Source organism: Rana temporaria, chromosome 1 (assembly GCF_905171775.1).
Source record: "Rana temporaria chromosome 1, aRanTem1.1, whole genome shotgun sequence".
In the NCBI taxonomy this organism is placed as follows: domain Eukaryota; kingdom Metazoa; phylum Chordata; class Amphibia; order Anura; family Ranidae; genus Rana; species Rana temporaria.
This window is the reverse complement of record NC_053489.1, coordinates 186,211,487-186,234,537: the sequence shown is the minus strand read 5'-3', so window position 1 is coordinate 186,234,537 and position 23,051 is coordinate 186,211,487. Positions and strand designations below refer to the sequence as shown.

General features: G+C 42.8%; 1 protein-coding gene across 13 annotated transcripts in view; it reads left to right on the top strand.

Annotated features, from left to right (window-relative positions):
• Positions 1-23,051, top strand: part of NCOR2 (nuclear receptor corepressor 2) — a 599,120-nt gene that overhangs the window by 278,456 nt on the left and 297,613 nt on the right. For all 13 annotated transcript variants that reach the window (XM_040347350.1, XM_040347349.1, XM_040347347.1 and 10 more), the window contains 3 exons: positions 11,307-11,479; positions 15,599-15,692; positions 22,539-22,717. In XM_040347350.1, coding sequence (XP_040203284.1) covers positions 11,307-11,479; positions 15,599-15,692; positions 22,539-22,717 — 446 coding nt within the window. The remainder of the gene's footprint in view (positions 1-11,306; positions 11,480-15,598; positions 15,693-22,538; positions 22,718-23,051) is intronic.

Genomic DNA, 23,051 nt, shown 5'->3' with positions numbered 1-23,051 from the left:
TGCCAGTAATGTACATTTACTCCATATGGAGCATGTAGGTGGGGCCTGTTTTACTTATATTCCAGATATCTAGGGTCTGGGGTTCTCTTTGCTATTGGCATGTGTGGTGTCCTCGGAGATCTTAATTGCACACCATCGCACTTCAGCAGATGTTTGTACAGCAAGTTACCAAAATTTTTATGAATATATGCAGTAGGGCAAATAAAAACAATCGTGAATGAATTGTTACACCTGAAGTATCAATTAGAATAGTCGTCGCTGGCTACCCTCTTTTCAAAATGCCCACAATTTTGCATTTTTAATTACTTAATTCGCTTATAGCCTGTAGAAACCCCCTGTCATTATAATTTAGATCAGGGATATGCAATTAGTGGACCTCCATCTGTTGCAGAACTACAACCCCCATGAGGCATAGCAGGACTCTGACAGCCACAAGCATGACACCCAGATGCAGAGGCATGATGGGACTTGTAGTTTTGCCACAGCTGGAGGTCCGCTAATTGCATATCTTTGATTTAGATGAAGATCATAACTTGTTTAGGCCTCATACACATGGTGCATCCGCAAAACACCAGAACTTCTGACAGGAAAATGCTGCTTAAAAAACGCACTTAACACTGTGCATTGCACAAGTGTTTAGGCGGGTATAGCAGTTTAACATAAATACATTCAACTGCCCAGCATATTCATTTATTCTGGTCACTGGATTGCATTAACTTGCATACACTTTACACATCTATAGCGTTTATGCGCATTTCACATTTTTTCTGCTTTTCAGCACCTCTCAAGAATGCACCTTGGGTGTTTGTTTTTTTAGTTTCGTTTTTTTTAGGCCTGTAAACACGCTTCTAATTTGCCTATGTATGCATGCACACATAAGCTTACATAGAGGTTATTTTACAGACTGAAAAAAAAAAAGGCTCAGTGCCTGTATAAGCAGCATTATTTTAGGTTCTCTGTGCATGATATCTTAAGAATCATTCATACAGAAAAGGAGAGCATTTTTTATGGGTTCACTAACTTATTCTTTCAGCTGTAGATACTGTAATTCTTACTAGTATTGTTTCAGTGGAAATTGACATCCTTGTACATTTTTGGCAGGCATTTAAGTCTTGTTTATATTGCAGACTTCCTGGAAGTAAATCATTACACATATGCCCAAGTATACTTTATGTGATCATAGAATACTGAAAGCTAGATTTCCCAGCCAAATGGTGATGACTCTAGTTTACCAAGTGTCTAAACAATTCTCTGACACACAAGATGTGCATGGAAAAGAAACAGCTCCACATCCTAAATGGCTATGGTCTTTATGGAATCTTTCCAGCAGAAGGAGACCTCTGTACAAAGAGCATTTTGAATACAACTTTTACTCTACAACTTTTCACTCTTTTTCAAAGATCATTCCACATTTTTAATACATGTTTTATAGGCCTTACTGTCTCTTTTATTCAGGAAGCACTGAAATGGTAACCTTAGAGGTACAGTCATCTTGAATTAAGGGGAAGCTGTTGGGTCATAAATATGCTTGTTTGCTTATGATGATACACAGGCGTGCACTTTTGCACTCAAATGACCCAGAATCAGCTGACAGTGGGCTATAGCTCATTTTTAGCTGATGAGGTGGAGTTGCTCCAGCTCTAAAAAAGATCCTGACAATTTGTTTGGGATCCAAACAACTGCCTGATTGACAGCTGGCTCTGCCTTTCAGCACACATCTGAGAGCTGGAATCAGTTGTGCCAGCCCCTTTCTTGCTTGACGATTAAGTGAGCACTGCAGGATCAGACCGGAGAGCAGTAACTGACAGTCACTGTTGTCTGCTCCGTGCAGACCGAGAACGAAGAGATCGGTGGACATGTGATTGCTCAGTTCTTGGTTTTAGAGCTCACCGATGCTAGCATAGAGGCGTGTGTGTGTGTGTGTGTATGTGTGTGTGTATATATATATATATATATATATATACACACACACACACACACACACACACACACACACATATATACATTATATATATATATATATATATATGCATTACTCAGTTTTGTGGAAAAGCAATACCAAGGGCAACAGAAAAAAAAAATCACAGTATCCAATAGTTTCCAATATATTTTTTTATGGTAAGTACAAAATAAAATGGTCTTTGTTTATTGAGGACCACAAGAATTCACATACATTCAGATTCTCCAAAAGCAATCTGCTGGATGGATGGGCTTCAAGCACTGACAGGCTCATACAGTATTTCACAAAAGTGAGTACACCCCTCACATTTTGGTAAATATTTTGTTATATCTTTTCATGTGACAACACTGAAGAAATTACACTTTGCTACAACGAAAAGTAGTGTACAGCTTGTATAACAGTGTAAATTTGCTGTCCCCTCAAAAAAACTCAACACACACTCTTGTGAGATACTGTTGGTGGTGGAGAGGAGCCGGTCTGTGCCTCAGGACCACTACAGGAGGCTACAATCTGATGAACAAGACCAGGACAGAGATCACCATCAAAAAGGAATAACTCCAACAAGGGAACACTAAGCCTAAACCAAAAACACACTTAAAGAGGTGGAATATCACTAATCACAGAACATGATGTGGTCAACAGAAAAATCAGGGATGACCCCCAAAAGAATCCGCCCAAGTCCATAGAAAAGACTAGAAGTCAGTCTACACACAGGAATCTTTACCCACTAAACTCTTAGGCCGGGTTCACATTATTTCAAATTAGATGTGGGATCCCCACTAAGGATGAGCTCTGGTGTATTCGCACACTCCCCACATGCAGAGCCTGCCAGGAAGTTGGCACTGCTCTGCGCTAATCACAGAAAGCAAGACATTGTCCCGATGCGTGGCTGCAGAGATCGGGAAATGTCTCACTGCCTGTGATTAGCGCAGTGCCGACTTCCTGGCGGGCTCTGCACATGGGGTGTGCGAACACACCAGACCTCATCCTTAATCTCTGCATTCAATTCGCAATAGTAGAAGATTGTGATCTATGGAGCCGATTCACATATTTCCGATGCGGCTCCAGTGCGAATTTGCATTTTTGGCCCATTTCAGGTCTGAATTCAGGTTGAAATCAAACCTGTAATGGTGAACCGAGACGCACAGGACCCCTGCTGTGAGCCGCACCGGCATTAGGTGTGAACCGAGCCTTAGGCAAGGACATATTCCATACTCTGGAAAAGGTTGCCTAGCTAGACAAGTAAAGCTTGTTAGCAAGGTTTGAAGCTGTCCAGCTTCACTTTCTGATGACAGGTAGCTAGCGACAGACATCTGAAGGCGATCAATGGAGCATTCCACAATGAGGAAAAAGAGGCAGCACTGGGAGGAATAGAGGGTTCAGTGACCCGTAAAGGTAGCAGGTGCCTTCAAAGTAAGCTGAGGAGACAGATTATTATGTAAGGAACTGCCAGAGTGGGCCCCAGTTGACCTTGTGGGGCAGAAAACCGTGGGGTGGGAGGGGAGGCTAGGTTAATCCCAAAGGGTACCCAGCATCATGTAGAATTTAACAGAGCTCAAGGACAGTGGATCCTTCTGAGAAAGGAGCAGGAGTCCGGATAGGAAACTGCTCCAAAACCCCCATTTTGACATGGGCAGGGGGGTCCCAGAATTTGGGGAACCCAGGGCCACAAGAGAAAACTGCAATGTTTGGTGCAGAAATCACTAAGGGGGTGTCGGACAAAGAAGTATAAATTTGCAAAAGAGGATTCCCTCTGCCAGAGGAAAATTGCCCAAGCACCCATCCGAAAACACACTCAAAACCCCACTTATAGAAGTGGGGGTGAATAGTCATGCAGAAGGGTTAAGCTGACCTCTGACTGAGAGTTCTATGGGCTGGGCATGAAGTCAGCCTCTGGAGGTCAGGGCTGAATAGTCCATGAAGGCAAACCAAGCCAAAACTCTTTTGATACAACGGCATTCCATGCATGTGGGCAAAGTGCTCTGTGCATTTGTACATTGGTTCCATTGAACTTTGAATAAGGCATCACAACTGAAGCATTGGGCTCAAAGATTTTTTTCCCATCAGTTCCAGGAAACCGGGACCTACCCTGGCAGTGTTGAAGTCGCTTTTCTGGGAATCTACTTATTCTGACCGATTAAAGTCGCTGCCAAAAGTTTGGATTTCAGCTGCCTTCCTGTTAAGGTGGATCTCTGGTGTAACAAACCCTCAGACATGTTATTGGGTTTGTAGGTCCTAGATGACTGTCATTTATGTGGGTCTGCATGTAAATATAAAGAAACATATTAAGGAAAATAAAAAAAAGCAGATCCTATACTAAATACTTTCATTAAAAGTATTAAACACATACAGTTACAATACAATATTGTGTGCTATAGTGGGCAGTGTTATTTGAAAGAGACACTGGGAATTTGGACCTTCCCTCAGGTGATCTGATAGTCGTGATTGAGTATCTGCGATTGAGTATCTGCTTTAAGTTTTCTCCAATTTTTTTAATCCTATTAAGTGTGTTCCGGTTTTGCTCAGCAGAAAAACCTGTCATTCTCCATCTTACAAGTTTGCAGTTTTCTGCCAAATTTGTCATAATTAAAAGTTATTACATTTCATTTTTTAGGAACAATGTGCACAGTCGGCCTGCCACTTGTAATAAAAATCCTCTTTACATTTAGCATTTTTAGCCCAACTTAGAGTTTTTGTCTTATTTCTTTGAAAACATTTCTACTTGAGGCTAGGTTCACACTGCTGCGAATTCAAAATCGGGCGATTTTACCGTGATTTAGCGGCTGCGGTTTTGCCGCGATTTCAGGGAATGCCAGTCTATAGAGCTGAATTCACATCGCACATGGATCAAACTCGCACAAGACCCTTTTTTCCCGCAGCTTATATTCGCAACGCATTGATGTTAACGGCACTAATGTTAAACTATGTAATTTAAATGACTTGCGAATTTGAGAAATCGCAACGGCTCAAATTTGCAATAGAATTCGCAGCAGTGTGAACCTAGCCTTAAAAGAACACTTCAGGATTTTTCAGATCACCAGTTAGCCGTTTGTGGCTTTCTACATATAATGGAGATAGCAAATCAGTGCAGCACATGGGATTCTGTTTGCCTCACCCTTGCTTGTTCTCACCTGCACAGTCTTGGCCAATCTTTTTCTCTACCCCACTGAATCCGCAGATTAGAGGGGGGAATAAGCTAGGACCACTCACTGTAGTGATTTGCCAAAAGCATGTTGCAAGTTTAGTCCTATACCGTGTAAAATGGTTAGTTAAAGTGGTAGTAAAGTCTTTATTACTACTTTTACCTACAGGTAAGGGCCCTTTCACACGGAGTGGATCAGTAATGATCCGCTCCGTGTGTCCGCAAAGCTCAGCGGGGATCCTCCGTAAAATCCCTGCTGAGCTGCCAGCTGACAGGGCGGTCCCCGCACACTGTGCAGGGACCGCCCTGTGTTTCCTCCGCTCTCCCCTATGGGGGATCGGACGAACACGGACCGTCTGTCCGTGTTCATCCTATCCAGCAGACGGAAGAAAAATAGGATTTCTTCCGTCTGCAGATGCGGAGCTTTGCGTAGGCGGACAAATTACGGGTGTCAGCGGATGTTCATCCGCTGACACCCGCAATCACATAGGGACCCATGGTATGTCCCGTTTTCATCCGCAAACGGACGGATGAAAATGCGGACATACGGTCCGTACGCGTGAAATAAGGCTTACCTGTATGTATAAAGAATATCTCCTATACCTGTATGGTTTAGGAGATATTCCCCTCGCAATGCGTCGCTGATTGCAGCGGCGCATGCGCAGCGGGGATCCTCGGCTAAAGGGCCGGCAGCCGCCAGACTGGGAGTGACGTCATCGCCGCTCCAGCCAATCACAGTGCTGGAGCGGCGATACCCGGAAGACACGCCGAGGCAAGATGACATCTTGCTCGGCGTGGACCTAGTAAGTTCTCTACACCTCGTTCCAAGGTAAGTATTTCATAATAAACTAGTATGCGGTGCATACTAGTTCATTATGCCTTTTGCCTTGCAGGTGTAAAAAAAATAAAAAAAAATGATTGCGGGTATACAACCGCTTTAAGTGACATTAATTACATATTTATTGCAGTAAATTGGTTGCAATGTTCTGCAGAGCTGATAATATTTTAATTATAAAGTGTGCTAATTAGCAGTAGTTCTCCTAACACTTGATCACTTGTAATGCCTTGCACCTGTAAATCATCACATTCAGCACAAAGTGTAAAAGGGAAGATTTGTTTACAGATCACCATAGGAGAATTCTGAGTGATTACTGAGCAGTTTGAGGAGGCAAGCAAAGTATGTTGCTTCAAGGATAACGTTACATTTTTTTAAAAATATATTAAATGCACATTTTTGTGCAGGTAAAAAAAATGCGTTTATTATTATTTTTTGTCCTAGGAGCCTGCAAAGCATTGCACCAACAATCAGCAGATCGTGGGTGCAATGTCAGGCTCTTAGCAGGGGATCCTCGGTCATACAGCTGTACTGTCAGAATGGGGTATCAGGAGGGGTGCAGGTATATACCCTGAATACATGTGTAACATGTTACTAAAATGGAACTTATTCTTTCAGCCCACACTAAAGTCTGTCTATAAGGGGTCAAACAATGTTTAAAATATAAAAATGTGTTCTCTGCACAACCTGAATTGTTAATACCTCAATTGTATATCAGTATTATAATGTTGCTGCAAAGCACCAAAATGTGTCCCAACATGAAGTTCTAAAGAATGCTTTTTGCTAGTTATACATATTGTTTTAAGTTTGTTGTGTTACAATATAGCACTGAAAGCCATATAGTTTAAAAAAATATATGTTTTGCAACATCACAGGGGTGGTGAAACGCCCACACATTTGAGATTTTTGTTTTTGGATTTATAAGGTTTGAATGTTTATTTAGGTGATTTGATTCATGATATTTATTTGTGATCACAACACTATTCTATATTTGGGATATTATGTGGTTTTGAGTTAGGATATGTTAATGTAGCGCAGCGCTTTTTTGAAATGTTTAAAATGTAGATCTCCAGTAGAATTTTTATAGATGACTCAACATTTGAATCCACAAGTTATTACCCAGTCCTGCCCAAATCAGTGGATTGATTTTATAATTGCTAGAGTGAATGGTAGTGAAACTGTTTTCCCACAGTAGCTGATTAGATTCCATTATACTATCTGGTAAGGTGAAACAAGGCATCTTGTTTACTGCTGTGGCCAATGGCTCGAGTTTATATACTCTTCAGTTTTCATAGACTAGTGCAATTAACTCTACTATTTACCTCCTAAGACAGTGGTGGTCAACATATGCGCTCAAGGGGGCCTCAAATGCAGCCCCTGAGCTGTAAATGATGTTCAATATATGAGAGTACTGTCAGAAACTGCAGACCTGATAGAGCAAATGAGGGTCAGATGGTCAGGGTGTGGACTCGCTACATTTTTGGCTGGAGATATGCTCCAGAAAAAAAAACTAAACTGGGAACATGTTATGGCTAGGTTCACGCTGCTGCGAATTCTTTTGCAAATTTGAGCTGTTGCGATCGCAGTCATTAAAATAACATTGTTTTCCATTAGTGCCGTTCACATCAGTGCGATGCGAATCTAAGCTGCGGGAAAAAAGGGTCCTATGCGAGTTTGATCCGTGTGTGATGCAAATTCAGCTCTATAGACGGGCATTCCCTGAAATTGCGGCCGCAAAATTGCAGTAAAATCTCGCAATTTTGAATTTGCAGCAGTGTGAACCTAGCCTTAATGAGGTTAGTAGAGAACAATGCTATTACCCTACTCCATGTTCTCACTACAGACTGCTGAGGTCCGAGGGCCCACACATCATGTATCAAAGGGCTGCAGGTTGATCACCAGGCCTCTGATTTAACCATATTTTGATAGGCACTTAATTTGTACAACACAAAATGAAAGTTCTGATGAGAGGATTATCAACTTTTGAAATATGTCAGTAATAAGAGTTTAACATTGCCCTAGTCTAAAGAAAAAATATAAACCAGAAATAAATTGCAGATCTTAGGCTGGGTTCACACTATCTTCGCATGTGGCTCTTAGCAAGAGTCCAGTGCATCCCCCTTCACCGTTTCAGGTCCGATTTCAACCCAAATTTTGGGCTGAATTCGGACCTGAAATTACCAAAAGACACACAGTGCTACTGTGTATGGATGAGCTACGGTGTGTTCGCACACACTCCATGTGCAGAGCCCGCTAGGAAGTCAGCACGGAGCTGCGCTAATCACAGGCAGGGAGATATTGTCCTGATGCTCGACTGCAGAGATCAGGAAATGCAATAGTGTGAACCCAGCCTTAGCGTTAGAAAGGAATCCCGTTCATAATGTACAGTTACCCACATTTCCTTCCAAAATGATAGTTGCCTGTTTGTCATGCTGATCCAGCAAATGTAATACTTTCCAAGGACATGAAACAAACATACCAAGTTACTGAAGCTTTATTTTAAATGTTCATTTCACTGCATTTCCTTCAGTAAAACCCGTTTCACACTGCAGCACCTCTAAAACGGCGCTAAAGCGCCGGTCATTTTTGCAGTGCTTTAGCAAGCAGGGTGGGTTTTTTTTAAGGTCACATGACGTGACCTTAAAAAAAAAAAAAAAGAAAAGGAAAACAATCCAGTTTTGTGGCGCTTTCAAAGCACTTTGATAGTGCTGCCCATTAATTTCAATGGGCGTAGGGCATTTTGGGAGCGCCATTTTTAGCTGCTTGCAGGACATTTGTAATGCCCTGGTGTGAAAGCACTCATTGTAATTAATAGGAGCCATTTTTCTGGCGCTTTTTAGAGGCTATTTCAAGCATTAGACCCCTTTCACACTGAGACAGTTTTCAGAAGTTTTAAGGCTCAGTTCACATCTAATGCCGATGCGGCTCCCAGCAGGGATCCTGGTTCACTGTTTCAGGTCCGATTTCAGCCAGAATTTTGGGCTGTATTTGGACCTAAAACGGACCAAAAGACGCACAGGGCTCCTGTGCAAATTTGCATCGGAGATACTTAAACTGGCTCCATAGAGAGCCGGTCACAATCTCCTGCTATTGCGAATTGGATGGGGGGGAACCCTCATCCAATTTACATTATTGTGAACCCAGCCTAAAGGTTTCCTTGAAAATCTTCCCTGTGTGAGATCAGATTTCCTTTGATAGCTTTCAGCATAAGGCAGTTTGGTTTGACCCAAAACTCTTAGGGCTCTTTCACACCCACAAATCCTTATACATCCGCTTGCTCAGTGGGGATTGCTCCGTGGATCCCAGCTGAGCCGGCAGATGACAGGGCGGTCCCTGCACACTGTGTAGGGACCGCCCTGTCAGATCTCCGCTCTCCTCTATGGGGGGATCGTATGAACATGGACCGTCTGTCCGTGTTCATCCAATCCGCAGATGGATGTTAAAATAGGATTTTCCTCCGTCTGCAGAATCGGAGCTTAGCGGACATCAATGAGATCGGATGTCGGTGGATGTTCATTCGCTGACATCCGCAATCCCATAGGGATACATGTATGTCCGTTTTTCATCCGAAAACGGATGGATGAAAAACAGACATATGGTCTGGTCTGCAGGTGTGAAAGGGGCCTTAAAAGCTAGGTTACATAAGAAGATCTTTTTGTACGTTTTTCTAAGATTGCACATGAATGTAAAGAGGAAAAGCTATTGCACAGTGTCAAAGATGCGGAATACCACTCAAGGCTATTGAAGTTTATCATGGAAAGTTTTCTCGATGCTGCTAAATAGCAGAGCTGTGCTGTGTCTGGTAACTTGGAGCCTTGTAAATAAAATCCTGTGTTCTAGGTTACTTGGAGCTCAGATTCTTTGTGATTGCCAAGCTTGTGTTGTGATCTTAATTTTAGATGAAGCATTATGTAACTTGATGTATTTTGTACCTTTTGGGAGGACGCTTAGTTATTTTGCTGGAACTGTACAGTTCTAGTCCTTCTAACTGAACATTGATTATTGTATAGACTGCTGCTTACTCTGGAGGCCTGATTTCTGGAAGGAAGACGGCACTCTCCTAATGGTGATCAGAGAAAAATTAGCACATTATATTGACAATCTTGTATAGTTCTGGAAGAGACCAACAAAGCTACTCTTGGGGCATAAAAAGGGAAATTGGTGGGCGTTTTGTGAGAAAACATAAAAACAGTTATCAGAAGTCCTTTTTATTTTTTATAGGCTTTCCAGTCAGTTTACCTTTTTATTGCGTTTTTTTCTGGCTCTCCAGCTGCTATTGAAATAAATAGTTTGCCTTCCATCCTTGTTTCTCAGCCATTGATGTATATCAGATTGTATCCATGAGTCTGTTTCTGTCCTGCTTTAAAACACAGCAAGGCCTCTTTTCACATAAGTCAAAAACCAAAACTCCTATACTGCCTGCCAATGCGCTGGATAATTATACAGTATATAGCTCACATTAGAGTCTCTTTGTGTTGTGTTCTCTAGGCCCTAGGGTTACCACAAACTGCTACCTCTATTGAATTCACTTGCAATGCTTCAAAAAACCTGCAACTTTATTCATGTGGAATGCGTCTTGAATGCGAGTTCATGCTATAGCTACATTGGTCATTTGCTACACCTCTAACCCCGTGTGAAAAAGGCCTAAGAGCTCGCTCACACCACAATACCTAAAGCGATATAAGCTGCATCAGGTCTGATTCACAGGAGCTTACCTTCCATACAGCGCTTTGAATGGCCGTATTCACCCATATGGGATTCACTGGTTTTCCAGGCAGTCCCATTCATATCTGTTGGGAAGCAGCGACTGCATGGGCACAGCCGCTGGTCCCAATTTGACATCTATGCGGGTACGTGTCCCTGTACATGGCTGTCAGTTTGGGACCAGGGACTGTGCTCGTGCATTCAACCCAAGCATCCCAATAGACATGAATAAGGATTGCCTGCACGCCGATGCATGAAACACTTGTACATCCCTTGCAGGTGAAGACAATCCTGTATACCGGACAGAAATTAAACAATTCTCCAGTTTTCTTCAATGATCCTAGAGAACACCTTTCCCCATGTGGAATTAAGAAGAGAGGGAGGCATTTGTCTAAATCTGATGAGCAGCTCACCGTGACTGCTCCTCCATAGGTAACAGTACAGCGAGTGAACATTGCCACCCTAGAACAGGAAGCATGTTACTGGTAGGATGAACAGTTGAAAATAAAAGGGGAAAAAAGCCTTTAAAAAAGAAAACTAGTGCAGATACCACAACTTAGGAGCGGTAGGTCGCAATATATAAAATGCTTGTTTCTGGGTTTAGTTACACTTTTTAGATAGACCATTTTTGCATTTTCTAAAGAATTTGTTTACATTTCTTTTAGGAACAGAAGCTTTGCCAGCGTTATGACCAGCTGATGGAAGCTTGGGAGAAGAAGGTGGAACGAATTGAAAATAACCCACGAAGAAGAGCAAAGGAGAGCAAAGTAAGGGAGTACTATGAGAAACAGTTTCCAGAGATTCGCAAGCAGAGGGAGCTTCAAGAACGCATGCAAAGGTTGGTGTGCTATGTTTACTTTCTTTTGGTGATTGCATGGAGTCTGATGTAAGCCATGACATCTGGATTTCACTATTAAAGGCTAATTCCATATTTAGGACCGTGTTACATTTTACACCTATATTTGGGGCATAACATGGTGCCAAATTGACACCCCCCCCCCCACCACCACCACATACATACACCCAAAACAGCCCCCCTCGAATTGTGTGCATGAGTTCTTCTCTGCAGCAGCTGTCAGATTTGAAATTGACATGGCCATGCATGGCTTCCCCTGCACATCTGAACCGTTCATTAATTCACAGAGATCCGTGAATTAATAAAATACAACTACAAGTCCCATCTGCTACACAAATCACCACACCTGTAGTCCACTGACACTTCTCCAACTCTCTAAGACCCCTTTCACACTGAGGAGTTTTTCAGGCGGTACAGCGCTAAAAATAGCGCTGCTATACCGCCTGAAAAACTCCTGCCCAGCAACCTCAATGTGAAAGCCGGAGGAGACAATGCGCTGGCAGGAGACAAAAAAATCTCATGTCAGCAGCATCTTAGGAGCGGTGAGAGGAGCGGCGTGTTTACCACTCCTTCCCATTTAAAACAATGGGAAACCGCGGCAATACCGCGCGGGCGGTATTAACCCTTTATCGGCCGCTAGCGGGGGTTAATACCGCACCGCTAGCGGCCGAATCCCGCGGAAAATCCGACTGTTGGCGCTATACCGCCACCGTGGCTCCCGCCCCAGTGTGAAAGGGGCCTAACTGAACAGCAGTACCTTGGTTCAGACACCGAGCTGGAGGAAGAGTCTGCAGGAGCCTGGATTTGCACCCACAATACACTGATTGCATCTGCCATGATTTGCCAAAACATATACCGTAATAAAAGCACATTTTTTTATTTTTTGCTATGAATATGTGTGCATTTGTTTTGTTTTTTTTAGCAAAAGATAAACTAAGCCTTCAAACCCAATTGTTCGAACAGTAAAAAGGTAGTAAGGGTTTGCTTGTTATAGCATGTTGCACATTGCTCTTCCTCTTAAAGCGGTAGTAAAGTCCACTTTGTGATTCTTGCCTACAGATAATCTTCTAATATAGCTTACCTGTAGGTAAAATGAATATCTCCCAAATGTGCACCATTTAGGAGGTATTTGCTCTTTTGGCAGTACGTGACATCTCCGGCACATGCTATCTGAAGAAACATCACAGGTATGCGCGGGAGTGACTTATTGAGGCTTAGTCATTTTAGCAGCTGGAGCCCGTAAACCCAGAAGGAAGAGCGGGTGAAGATGGAAACCCTGTCAGCAGTGTCAGTGCACTGCTGGAGGGCTTCATTCTATGGTAAGGAATAACAAAGGAGACATTGTTGGAAGTGGCAGCAGAGGAGGATTTCTATTGCCACTTAATCTATATAAAGGAGATATATCCCACCTTCCAAGACATCAAACTGCCATCTATAGGGTATACCTAAAGTGACCTATTACAGTACCCCGGACCACCACTGGCTAGTTTACTCTGTAACCTTACAGCGGTAAGGTAAGGAGCCATTTCACACCATATATTCCCTCATTGTTCCTTTGGCACCAGCTCTTTATTTAGGCCCCTTTCACACTGGGGCGGTGGGTGCGTCAGCTGTAAAGCGCCGCTATTTTTAGGGGCACTTTATCGTCAATTGTGCGGTGCTGTTCGGCTGCTAGCGGGGCACTTTTAACCCCCACTAGCGTCCGAGAATGGGTAAAAAAAAAACACCCACAAAGTGCCGCTGCACCAGCGTTTTCCTGGCGCTTCGGCTGCGCTGCCCATTGATTTTGAATGGGCAGGGGAGCTTAGGAGCGGTGTATTCACTGCTCCTATTGCGCTGTAAAGATGCTTCTAGCAGGACTTTTTTTCCCTTCCTGCTAGTGCACTGCTCCAGTGTGAAAGCCCTCGGGGCTTTCACACTGGAGAGACAGCAGCGGCTCTTTCAGGGAGCTTTGCATGCGATATTTTTAGCGTTATAGTGCCTGCAAAGCGTCCCAGTGTGAAAGGGGTCTTAGTGTTTGACAGCACTGTCCTAGATGCTAGTTACACTATTGGCACTTTTTTGCACATTGGAAGATATTATTTATATTATGAGCATTTTGCACTTTAAATTTTACACTGTGTATATTGTGCTCTGTTGAAATATTCCATACTATTTACAATATTTTATAGTTTATTTTATGAATATTTTGCACTTTTATAGTAGTCGCATAGCACTTGAGTATCACTTAGGCCGCGTACACACGGTCGGTCCATCCAATGAGAACGGTCCGAAGGTTAACCGATGAAGCTGACTGATGGTCTGATGTGCCTACACACCATCAGTTAAAAAACCGATCGAGTCCTGCGTGGTGACGTAAAACACGACGACGTGCTGAGAAAAATGAAGTTCAATGCTTCCAAGCATGCTTCGACTTGATTCTGAGCATGCGCGGGCTTTTAACCGATGCTTTTGCATACTAACTGTCGGTTTTGACCGATCGGTTAGGTGTCCATCGGTTGAATTTTAAAGCAAGTTCTAAATTTTTCGAACCAAAGGATAACGGACCGATGGGGCCCATACACCATCGGTTTGGACCGATGAAACTGACCTTCCGTCCGTTTTCATCGGTTTTGACCGACCGTGTGTACAAGGCCTTAGGCCCCGTACACACGTCCGAGAAACTCGACGAGCAAAACACATCGTTTTGCTCATCGAGTTCCTTGTGAAGCCGCCGAGTTTCCTCATTGACTAACGAGGAAATAGAGAACATGTTCTCTATTTGGCCCGACGAGTTCCTCATCGGTTTCCTCGGCCAAAAGTGTACACACGACCGGGTTTCTCGGCAGAATACGACTCCGATCGAGTTTCTGGCTGAATTTTGTCGTGTGTACGGGGCCTTAGAGCACAGCACCATTTATTGATCTTAAAGTACCTACTGTATATTTTTGGCTAGCGTTTGACCAATCCGGTGTTTGCTACAACTAAGGACCCGGTTCTTTTCTCAGGTTAGGTAGCGCAGGAATATTTATTATATCAAAGTATTTCATGTTACTTAATTGTCGGTTCTTAATAAATACCTGTAATAAATACATTGATACCTGTTCACAACCAGTCACATTGGGGGTTATTTATGAAAGGCAAATCCACTTTGCACTGAAAGTGCACTTGGAAGTGCAGCCACTGTAGATCTGAGGGGAAGATCTGAAATGAGGGGAAGCTCTGCTGATTTTATCATTCAATCATGTGCAAGCTAAAATAATGTATTTTATTTTCCTTCCATGTCCCCCTCAGATTTACAGCGACTTCACTTCCAAGTGCACTTATAGTGCATAGTGGATTTTCCTTTCGTAAATAACTCCCATTGTCTTTTACACCATAATAAGAGGATTATTGATAGGTTGATATGAGTTACAACACATTACTCCTTTACCTTAGAACCAGTTAACATATAGTGCGTTGATCGGCATTTATCCACCCTGGAAGAATGCCAGTCACCGCTAGGACACACACAGATAAATATTGTTTCCTATGTGCCCTTATCACACTGCAGTGCAGCCTAACACTGTGCTATAGTGAACTGCAACATGCTGTAATACATTTGGCAAAGTATAATACCATTGTGTAGGGAACATTTAGTCTTGGGAGGGCTGAGCAGAAATCCTTGTGAAAGTTTCAAGAGCCAGGACGTTATTACATATGCAAAATATATGGAATAGAATAATATAGTAATGTGTTTTGTAGGAAGATCTATGTATCCCTGTGGAATGCGTTAAGTATACAGCTGGTGCTAAAACAATCGATGATGTTGTCTAAGTGTAATATGGTCATAATTACATTTACATATAATCTGGTCAGACAAAACGCCATCATTCTGGTTAATGGTTCTCCTCATCTTAATGTTTGCATTCGAGGTACTTCTGGCTTATTGCCCAACACTGTTTGTTTTTGAAATGTCACACAGAGGAAATAACATGAATTTATAAGTATTGTTGTAGCGTTGCAGAGCAGTGGGTATCAGGCATACTATGAATGCCTTCAGTGACCATGTTAAGCTGCTCATCCATACAACCCTCTCATGCATCACTACAGGTGGTTGAACATTTCAATTTCTTTTCTCAGCAGGGTGGGACAGAGGGGAAGTAGCCTGTCCTTATCTGCGGCACGCAGTGAGCATGAAGTGTCAGAAATTATTGACGGACTGTCAGAGCAGGAGGTAAGTCTTCTTTCTTGCATATGTCAAATGCTACAATACCCACTACCAACATCTGCCTGCATAGCAAAAAAATGTGCAGATGCCAAATAAAATGTCATCAATTTTTAAGTAGAATTTAATAGAATTGCAGATCCTACATAGACATTAGATTTGTATATTGTTTTTTTTGTTTTGTTTTTTTAACCGGGGGATCTGTGTTGTGGAGAAACTAGTGTGTGCACATTCATATACTAGGTAGGAATATGTAAAAGCTGAACTTGAGCTGGCTAAATAAATGCATACTGTATATTTATACCTGTCAAAGTATTTGTATTTTTTATCCAGTTCTGAGATTTGCACAGCTCTACCACACAGCACAGCCATGGGCTTGAGTTTTCTCTGCTGCAATTAAGTTTACACTTTCAAGTCTTGTCTCTACCCCAGCCTGTGACTGGACAGTGAAAGAAGAAGCAGCAAACTGATGAACTCATCTATCACTCTGTTATTCCACCTATCAGCATGTCCTTTATTAGCATGTGAGCACTGCAGCACACCTGACTGGCTGTCTTTGCTACTTCTTCCCTTCCTAGTCCTTAGCTCTGCTGTATATGAGATAGCAAGAGGCTAATACCAAATCAATTACTAAGGTATTTACACTGCTTGCATGAAAAAAATATTTAATGAGGGATTGAATAATGCATAACTGCATAAATCTGTGTCTTTGAGATTTGCCTGGAGTTCAACTTGAAATAAATGTTTGCTTTGACCATCACAATTTTTGTGATAATATTCCATATATTGATAATGGTAAACAGGACACATAGAGAGGGTGAACAGACAACAATAAAAACTGACAGGAGTTCTAATCACTCTCCCCTTTTTATCCAAAACTAAAAAAAAAAAGTTTTGCCTTTAGTTCTGGTCCAATATACAAGACACAAAGGAATGCAACTATTTATTCATTAAAATATCATGAAATATATTTGTTAAAGTCCAGCCAAAGCTCGTTTGACTGTACTTCTCCTACGGATCACAGGAGTGCAGTTTGTGCACTCCTGTGACCCGTTTTTAGCAGAGAAAGGGCTGAAGTCCGTTCTCTGCTGGCATCACAGAAATCAGTCCAGGCACCGCATCATCATGACAATTAAAGCGGTTGTAAACCCTGGTTTCTTTACCTTAATGCATCCTATGCATTAAAAAAATCTGACGCTGACTGCTCCCCTAACCCCCCCCCCCCCGTTTTACTCTACTGAACCCGGGGTTCTCGGCTTTTGATTGGATAGATTGATGGCAGCCCCACCAGTGGCTCCTGCTGCTGTCAATAAAATCCAATGACGCATGTGTCAGGGTCGAGTCCAGCATTCTGTGTCTATGTACGCAAATGTTGTACTCGGGAGCGTGCCTGCAAGGTAACCCCCAGGGAGAGCGCTTCTCCTAGGGTGTTTACCGATGCGAGGAGGAGCCGTAAGCCCCGCCGGGGGACCCATGAAGACAATGATTGGGGCCAAACTGTGCAAAATGAACTGCACAGTGGAGGTTAGTATATGTTTGTAAACCTTTTTGTTTTTATTTTTATTTTAAATAACAATCACTTTAAAGTGGAGGTTCACCCAAAAAAATAAATTTTTAACATTAGATTGAGGCTAATTTTACTAAGCAGAATCGGGTGTTTTTTTTAAAATGAATGCAGTACTTACCGTTTTAGAGATCGATGTTCTCCCGCTGCTTCCGGGTATGGGCTGCGGGACTGGGCATTCCTATTTGATTGACAGCCTTCTGACGGACGCATACAGCGCGTCACGAGTTCCCGAAAGTAGTTGATCGTCGGTGCGCAGGCGCCGTTTAGAGCCGCACCGACGTTCGGCTTCTTTCGACAACTGGTGACGCGCTGTATGCGACCGTCGGAAGGCTGTCAATCAAATAGGAACGCTCAGTCCCGAAGATCATACCCGGAAGCCACGGAGAACATCGATCTCTAAAATTGTAAGTACTGCATTCATTTTAAAAAAAACACCCGATTCTGCTTCGTAAAATTAGCCTCAATCTAATGTTAAATTTTTTTTTCGGGTGAACTCCCGCTTTAAGTCTGGATCCGGAAGGTGCCTGGACTGACACCCAGCTCAGGCTCTCTGCGAGCCACGGGGAGACTGAGTCGGCCTCCCCCTCCACAGCTCAGCACTCCAATGAGTGAGGAGGGGGAAAAGCAGAGAGCTGTGACTGACAGTCTACAGCTCTCTGCTCACAGAGCTCTAAAAACAGAGCAATCAAACACCGTTAGGCCGGGTCCGTCGGACCGTTTTCACCGTACATGTCTGCCCGGGGACTTCTGTACGATGGCTGTACTAACCATCGTACAGAAGTCCGCGCGTAAACAATACGTGGGGCGTGTCCGCGCCGTCACCGCGACGATGACGTGGGCGGGCCTGCCTTTTAAATGCTTCCACGCATGCGTCGAAGTCATTCGACGCATGCGAAGGACGGCGGGCGCTCGGACATGTACGGTAGGTCTGTACTGACGACCATACATGTCCGAGCGGGCAGGATTCCAGCGGACGGTTTTAAAACAAGTCCAGGAATATTTGCCCGCTGGGAAAAGGCCCGGCGGGCAAATGTTTGCTGGAATTCTGCCCGCTCGCGCCTACACACGACCGAACATGTATGCTGAAACTGGTCCGCGGACCAGTTTCAGCATACATGTTTGGTCGTGTGTACGGGGCCTTAAAAGGTGCCGGGGGACAGATGCAACATCCACCTAGGTAAGTATGAATCTGTAAAAAAAAAAAAATAATAACTTTGCTTCTCTTTTAAATACAAGCAGTGTAAGTGGCTGAATTTAACTTTGTAGTAGCCTCTTGTGGTACCTGTACAGCAAAACAAGCATGTGGGAGGAAGCAGCACAAGGAACCAATTAGTTTATGTGCTGACTAGAAGCAAACTGGAGCAGGTCGAATGATGATGGCCATCTAACTGAGGATATCTAGTGGCAGGAAAAAAAGCAATTTTTGCACCAAAAGTCAGTTTTGTTATTTTGTTTTTAATGGGTTCTTATTGGCTGGAGTTCTGGTTTAAAAAACAAACAAAGTTTATTTAAAATTTGTTAAATGCAGTGAACGTGTAACCAGTTCAAAGGGCAGGGGGAAGAAAATGGGTGCAGATAAGTTGCATATAAATCCTTGCTCAATGTTTGCATCACCCTGGATATTGGGAGTGCTGAAGAGCATGGTGCCTTTTTAGCACTGGTCCCAGAGGTTTGATGGCGCCGCCTTTTTTTTTGGGGGACCACTTTAAGGGTCCATGCACACTGGCTTTAAAAAAATGCTGCTTTTAGAGGAGTTTAGCCTTTTGCCTGTAGAAGCAACACATTTTATCCTAATGTGTCCATACATATAGGACGTTTAGAGGCATATTTTAAGCTCAGCGTTTAGAGGCAGAAAAAAATGTTGTGTTTTTTAGAACCGTTTTCTGGCAGAAAAAAGCGAAATGCTCCTAAACACGTGATTTTTTTTAAAGCCCAGCGTGCATTCACTCTAAAAACAACCTTGAATGCTAATGTGTATATGTGCTGGGGTCAACAACAGACAGTCATAAGTTATAGTCAATAAGTTATAAGTCATATTGTTAGAAAAAATAAGTTTCATCCTATCCGTTGCTTATCCTATTATTTCCATAGGATCAGCATTGTGACTCCCCTAAAATGTAACCTAGTCAAAATAATAGTTGTAGTTCTCACTTAATGATACAGGTGAATGTTTAACCACTTGCTTACTGGGCACATAAACCCCCTTCCTGCCCAGGCGAAATTTCAGCTTCCTGCACTGCGTTGCTTTAACTGACAATTGCGCGGTCCTGCGCTGTGGCTCCCAAACAAAATGTACTTACTTTTTTCCCCACAAATGGAGCTTTCTTTTGGTGATATTCGATCACCTCTGTGGTTTTTATTTTTTGTGCTATAAACAAAAAAAAGAGCGAAATTTTGAAAAAAAAAATCAATTTTTTACTTTTTGCTATAATAAATATCCCAATTAAAAAAAAAACGATTTTATAAATCGCAATAAGCGTATAGTGACTGGTTTGCACAAAAATAGGGAACAGAATTATGATTTTTTGTTATTTTTTTTTTTTTTACTAGTAATGGCGGCGATCTGCGATTTTTATTGGGACTGCGACATTATGGCGGACACATCGGACACTTTTGACACATTTTTGGGACCATTCACATTTATACAGCGATCAGTGCTATACATATGCACTGATTACTGTATAAATGTGACTGGCAGGGAAGGGGTTAACACTAGGGGGCGAGGAAAGGGTTAAATGTGTTCCCTACTATTGTTTCTGACTGTGGGGGAAGGGGACTGACTGGGGGAGGTGACCGATCTGTGTCCCTATGTACAAGGGACACAGCATCGGTCTCCTCTCCCTGAAAGCACGTGGATCTCTGTGTTTACACACAGAGATCCACGGTCCTGCTCAGTTACTGTGCAATCGCGGGTCGGGTTCCCAGTAACGTGGCGGGTGCGTGCGTGCGTGCCCCCTAGTGGCTCTGCAAGACGAGGACGTCATATCGTGCCGCCGTCAATTGACGACTGCCGGTAGTAAAGTGGTTAATGAATGAAGAAAGCATTGATTCCATGGGAAGCTGAGCAAAGTTACTAGTGGAACTACAACTTTAATGGCATTGATTTCATTGGGCCCATAGACGTGCACGGACACATGGCTAGATGCCTTTTGGGAAAATAAAAGCCTTTTTTTGCATCATAAATCATTGCCACATAGTGATCTTTTGTGTTCCTTTTTCTGAGCCTTGTGGTTTCTTCAGGGGTGTCTTGGCAAAATGCCTAAAAATTTATAAATTGTATACAAGCCAGCAGGTGGATCAAGCCTGCCTTTTAGTTGCACAAAGCCATGGGTTTTTATTTTGCATCATTATGACTTTCTAGACACTGGCATCCTAACAACCAGTGACATCATCAGTTAATATGGAGGGTGTCTCTTGCCTCCACAGCATTTTTGTTTGACCCTCCTCTGCCCCTCTCCCTCAGCACTGGGGTGACATTAGCTGACTGACGGAGAGAAATTGAGAGAGGGGAGAAAAAATTGGAATACTAGTCGGTACCAGTGTGCAAAAGTGTATTTGCTTTGGAAGAATAAATCGCCTCTAACGCTGGGTGTCCTGAGTGTGGATGTTGCTGCATTATATAAAGCAATTATACTCGTTTTTTACATTTTAGAATGGGATTTCCTTTGACTGGAAAAAAGGTCGACAAACGCTGCACTAATAGTCTACAGTTTAGTTTTGTAATACTTTGTAAATGCTGAGGTTACACTGCATTTCACATGTCACACTAACTAAACACATCACCCTTGAAGCATCCTCGACTAACCTTCTAAGTTAAATCACTGATAACATCAGTACAGGATTTCATTCTCTTAACCATGTCTCTGCGCTGTACATGGTTTTAGGTATTGTATATCTACAGTGTTACCAGGGCAGTTACTATTTTAAGAATGAGAGATAGATGTATTTATTTATTACAGGTACAAAGTGTTACTAAGCCCAGGACCCTGCATTCACTGGATCTGGTCTCCCACAGTACACAGAACACGGAAATACAATTATTTTAGTAAATATAAACTGCTAAATACCCTTTCTCATCAGCAGTATATAGCAGCCTTATGACTTCTACCAGTAACCGACACTGGTTAAAGCTTGTAGGAGGAGTTTTCATTCTCTTCTGACTGTCCTATGAGGTTGCATGATCCCTGACCCTTTGTCTGGACAATGCTGATTGGCCCTGTACCAATCGCATGCATCCCTGAAAAAGAAAAACTCTAGCATTACACACCAAACTGAGCATGTGCAGAGAGCCTCCTAGGGCTCTGTACTATCAGGATATGGATTGGGGGAAATGGAAGAAGGGGAGGATCAGAGAACACAGGATCAAACAGCCTTTTTACACAATGCAGAGGATTAACCCCTTAGGTTCCACAGTGAGTATAACGAGCATGCTTTACTGCATATACAGACACATTTTACTGTGGATTTGTGGGTTCGGTAACACTTTAATAAATATGTTGTGCCATCAATTTAAACAGCGCTTTATATATTATTATACATTCATAAGTCCCCTCCCTCAAGGAGCTTACAATCATTAGTCCCTAACTCACATTCATGAACAAACATACTAGGGCCAATTTAGACAGGAGACAATTAACCTACCAGCATGTCTTTGAAGTGTGGGAGGAAAGCACAGTACCCGGAAGAAACCCACGTAGGCACAGTGAGAACATGCAAACTCCAGGAAGGTAGTGCCGTGTTTGGGATTCAAACCCAAAACCCTAGTGCTGCTAGGCAGAAGTGATGACCATTTAGCCACTATGCTAGTTTATTAAGCCCCGTACACACAGGCAAAATGTTAGTAGACAACGGCTGGTTCAATAAAAAAACAGTTAGCATTTTGCCCATGTGTAGGTCAGTCTGGTCGACAGGAAGTGCATGCTGGAAAACCAGCAGCCGACGACTCCCGATCAGGGCTCTCAGCCAATGGCAGATAGCGCTGATCGGAGTGTTCTAGTGGGGGTCGTCCCACCTGTCAGAACACAACCGCTCAATGGTGGAGATCGCTGGACTAACCTTGCATGGTTAGTACAACGGCTTCGACCAGAGCTGACAGTTTTTGTAGTGTGTACACGGCTTTAGTCCTGCAGTCGACATATAGACGATGCTATCTCAACATACAGCCCATCAGACACCCTCAATTTTTAATGGTCATTCCGTGTGTTAATTGCAGTACTGTATGTTGCTTAAGAATGCCATTGCTGGTCTGCACTGTACTTTTTCCTAATAAAATTATTTTTTTCCTACAGAACCTGGAGAAACAGATGCGTCAACTAGCAGTCATTCCACCAATGCTGTTTGATGCTGAGCAGCAACGTATTAAGTTTATCAATATGAATGGTCTAATGGATGACCCCATGAAGGTGTATAAGGAACGACAGGTCATGAACATGTGGAGTGAACAAGAGAAAGACACCTTCAGGGAGAAGTGAGTTCAAACTCTCATATATGTAGTATAATTTAAATCTCAAACTGTGGATACAAAGTAAATCTAAAGTACCCCAGCTCGCATTTGTTCATGCATTGTAGCATTGCTAAATAATATACATCTCTATAAAGTGTTGTAGCCAAGTACAAAAACAGATGAGTAAATTAATTTATATCCTGTGTTTAGATGATACTGATGAGGCTAATTTGCTTGCAGGGGCTCTCAGCATACAGATCCACTTTGGGCATTCATAGATATATGATAGATCATAGATGACCCCATGTTGTCCAAAACAAGATTAGTTCTAGTCTAATGTCTATGGGGCAAGCCATTC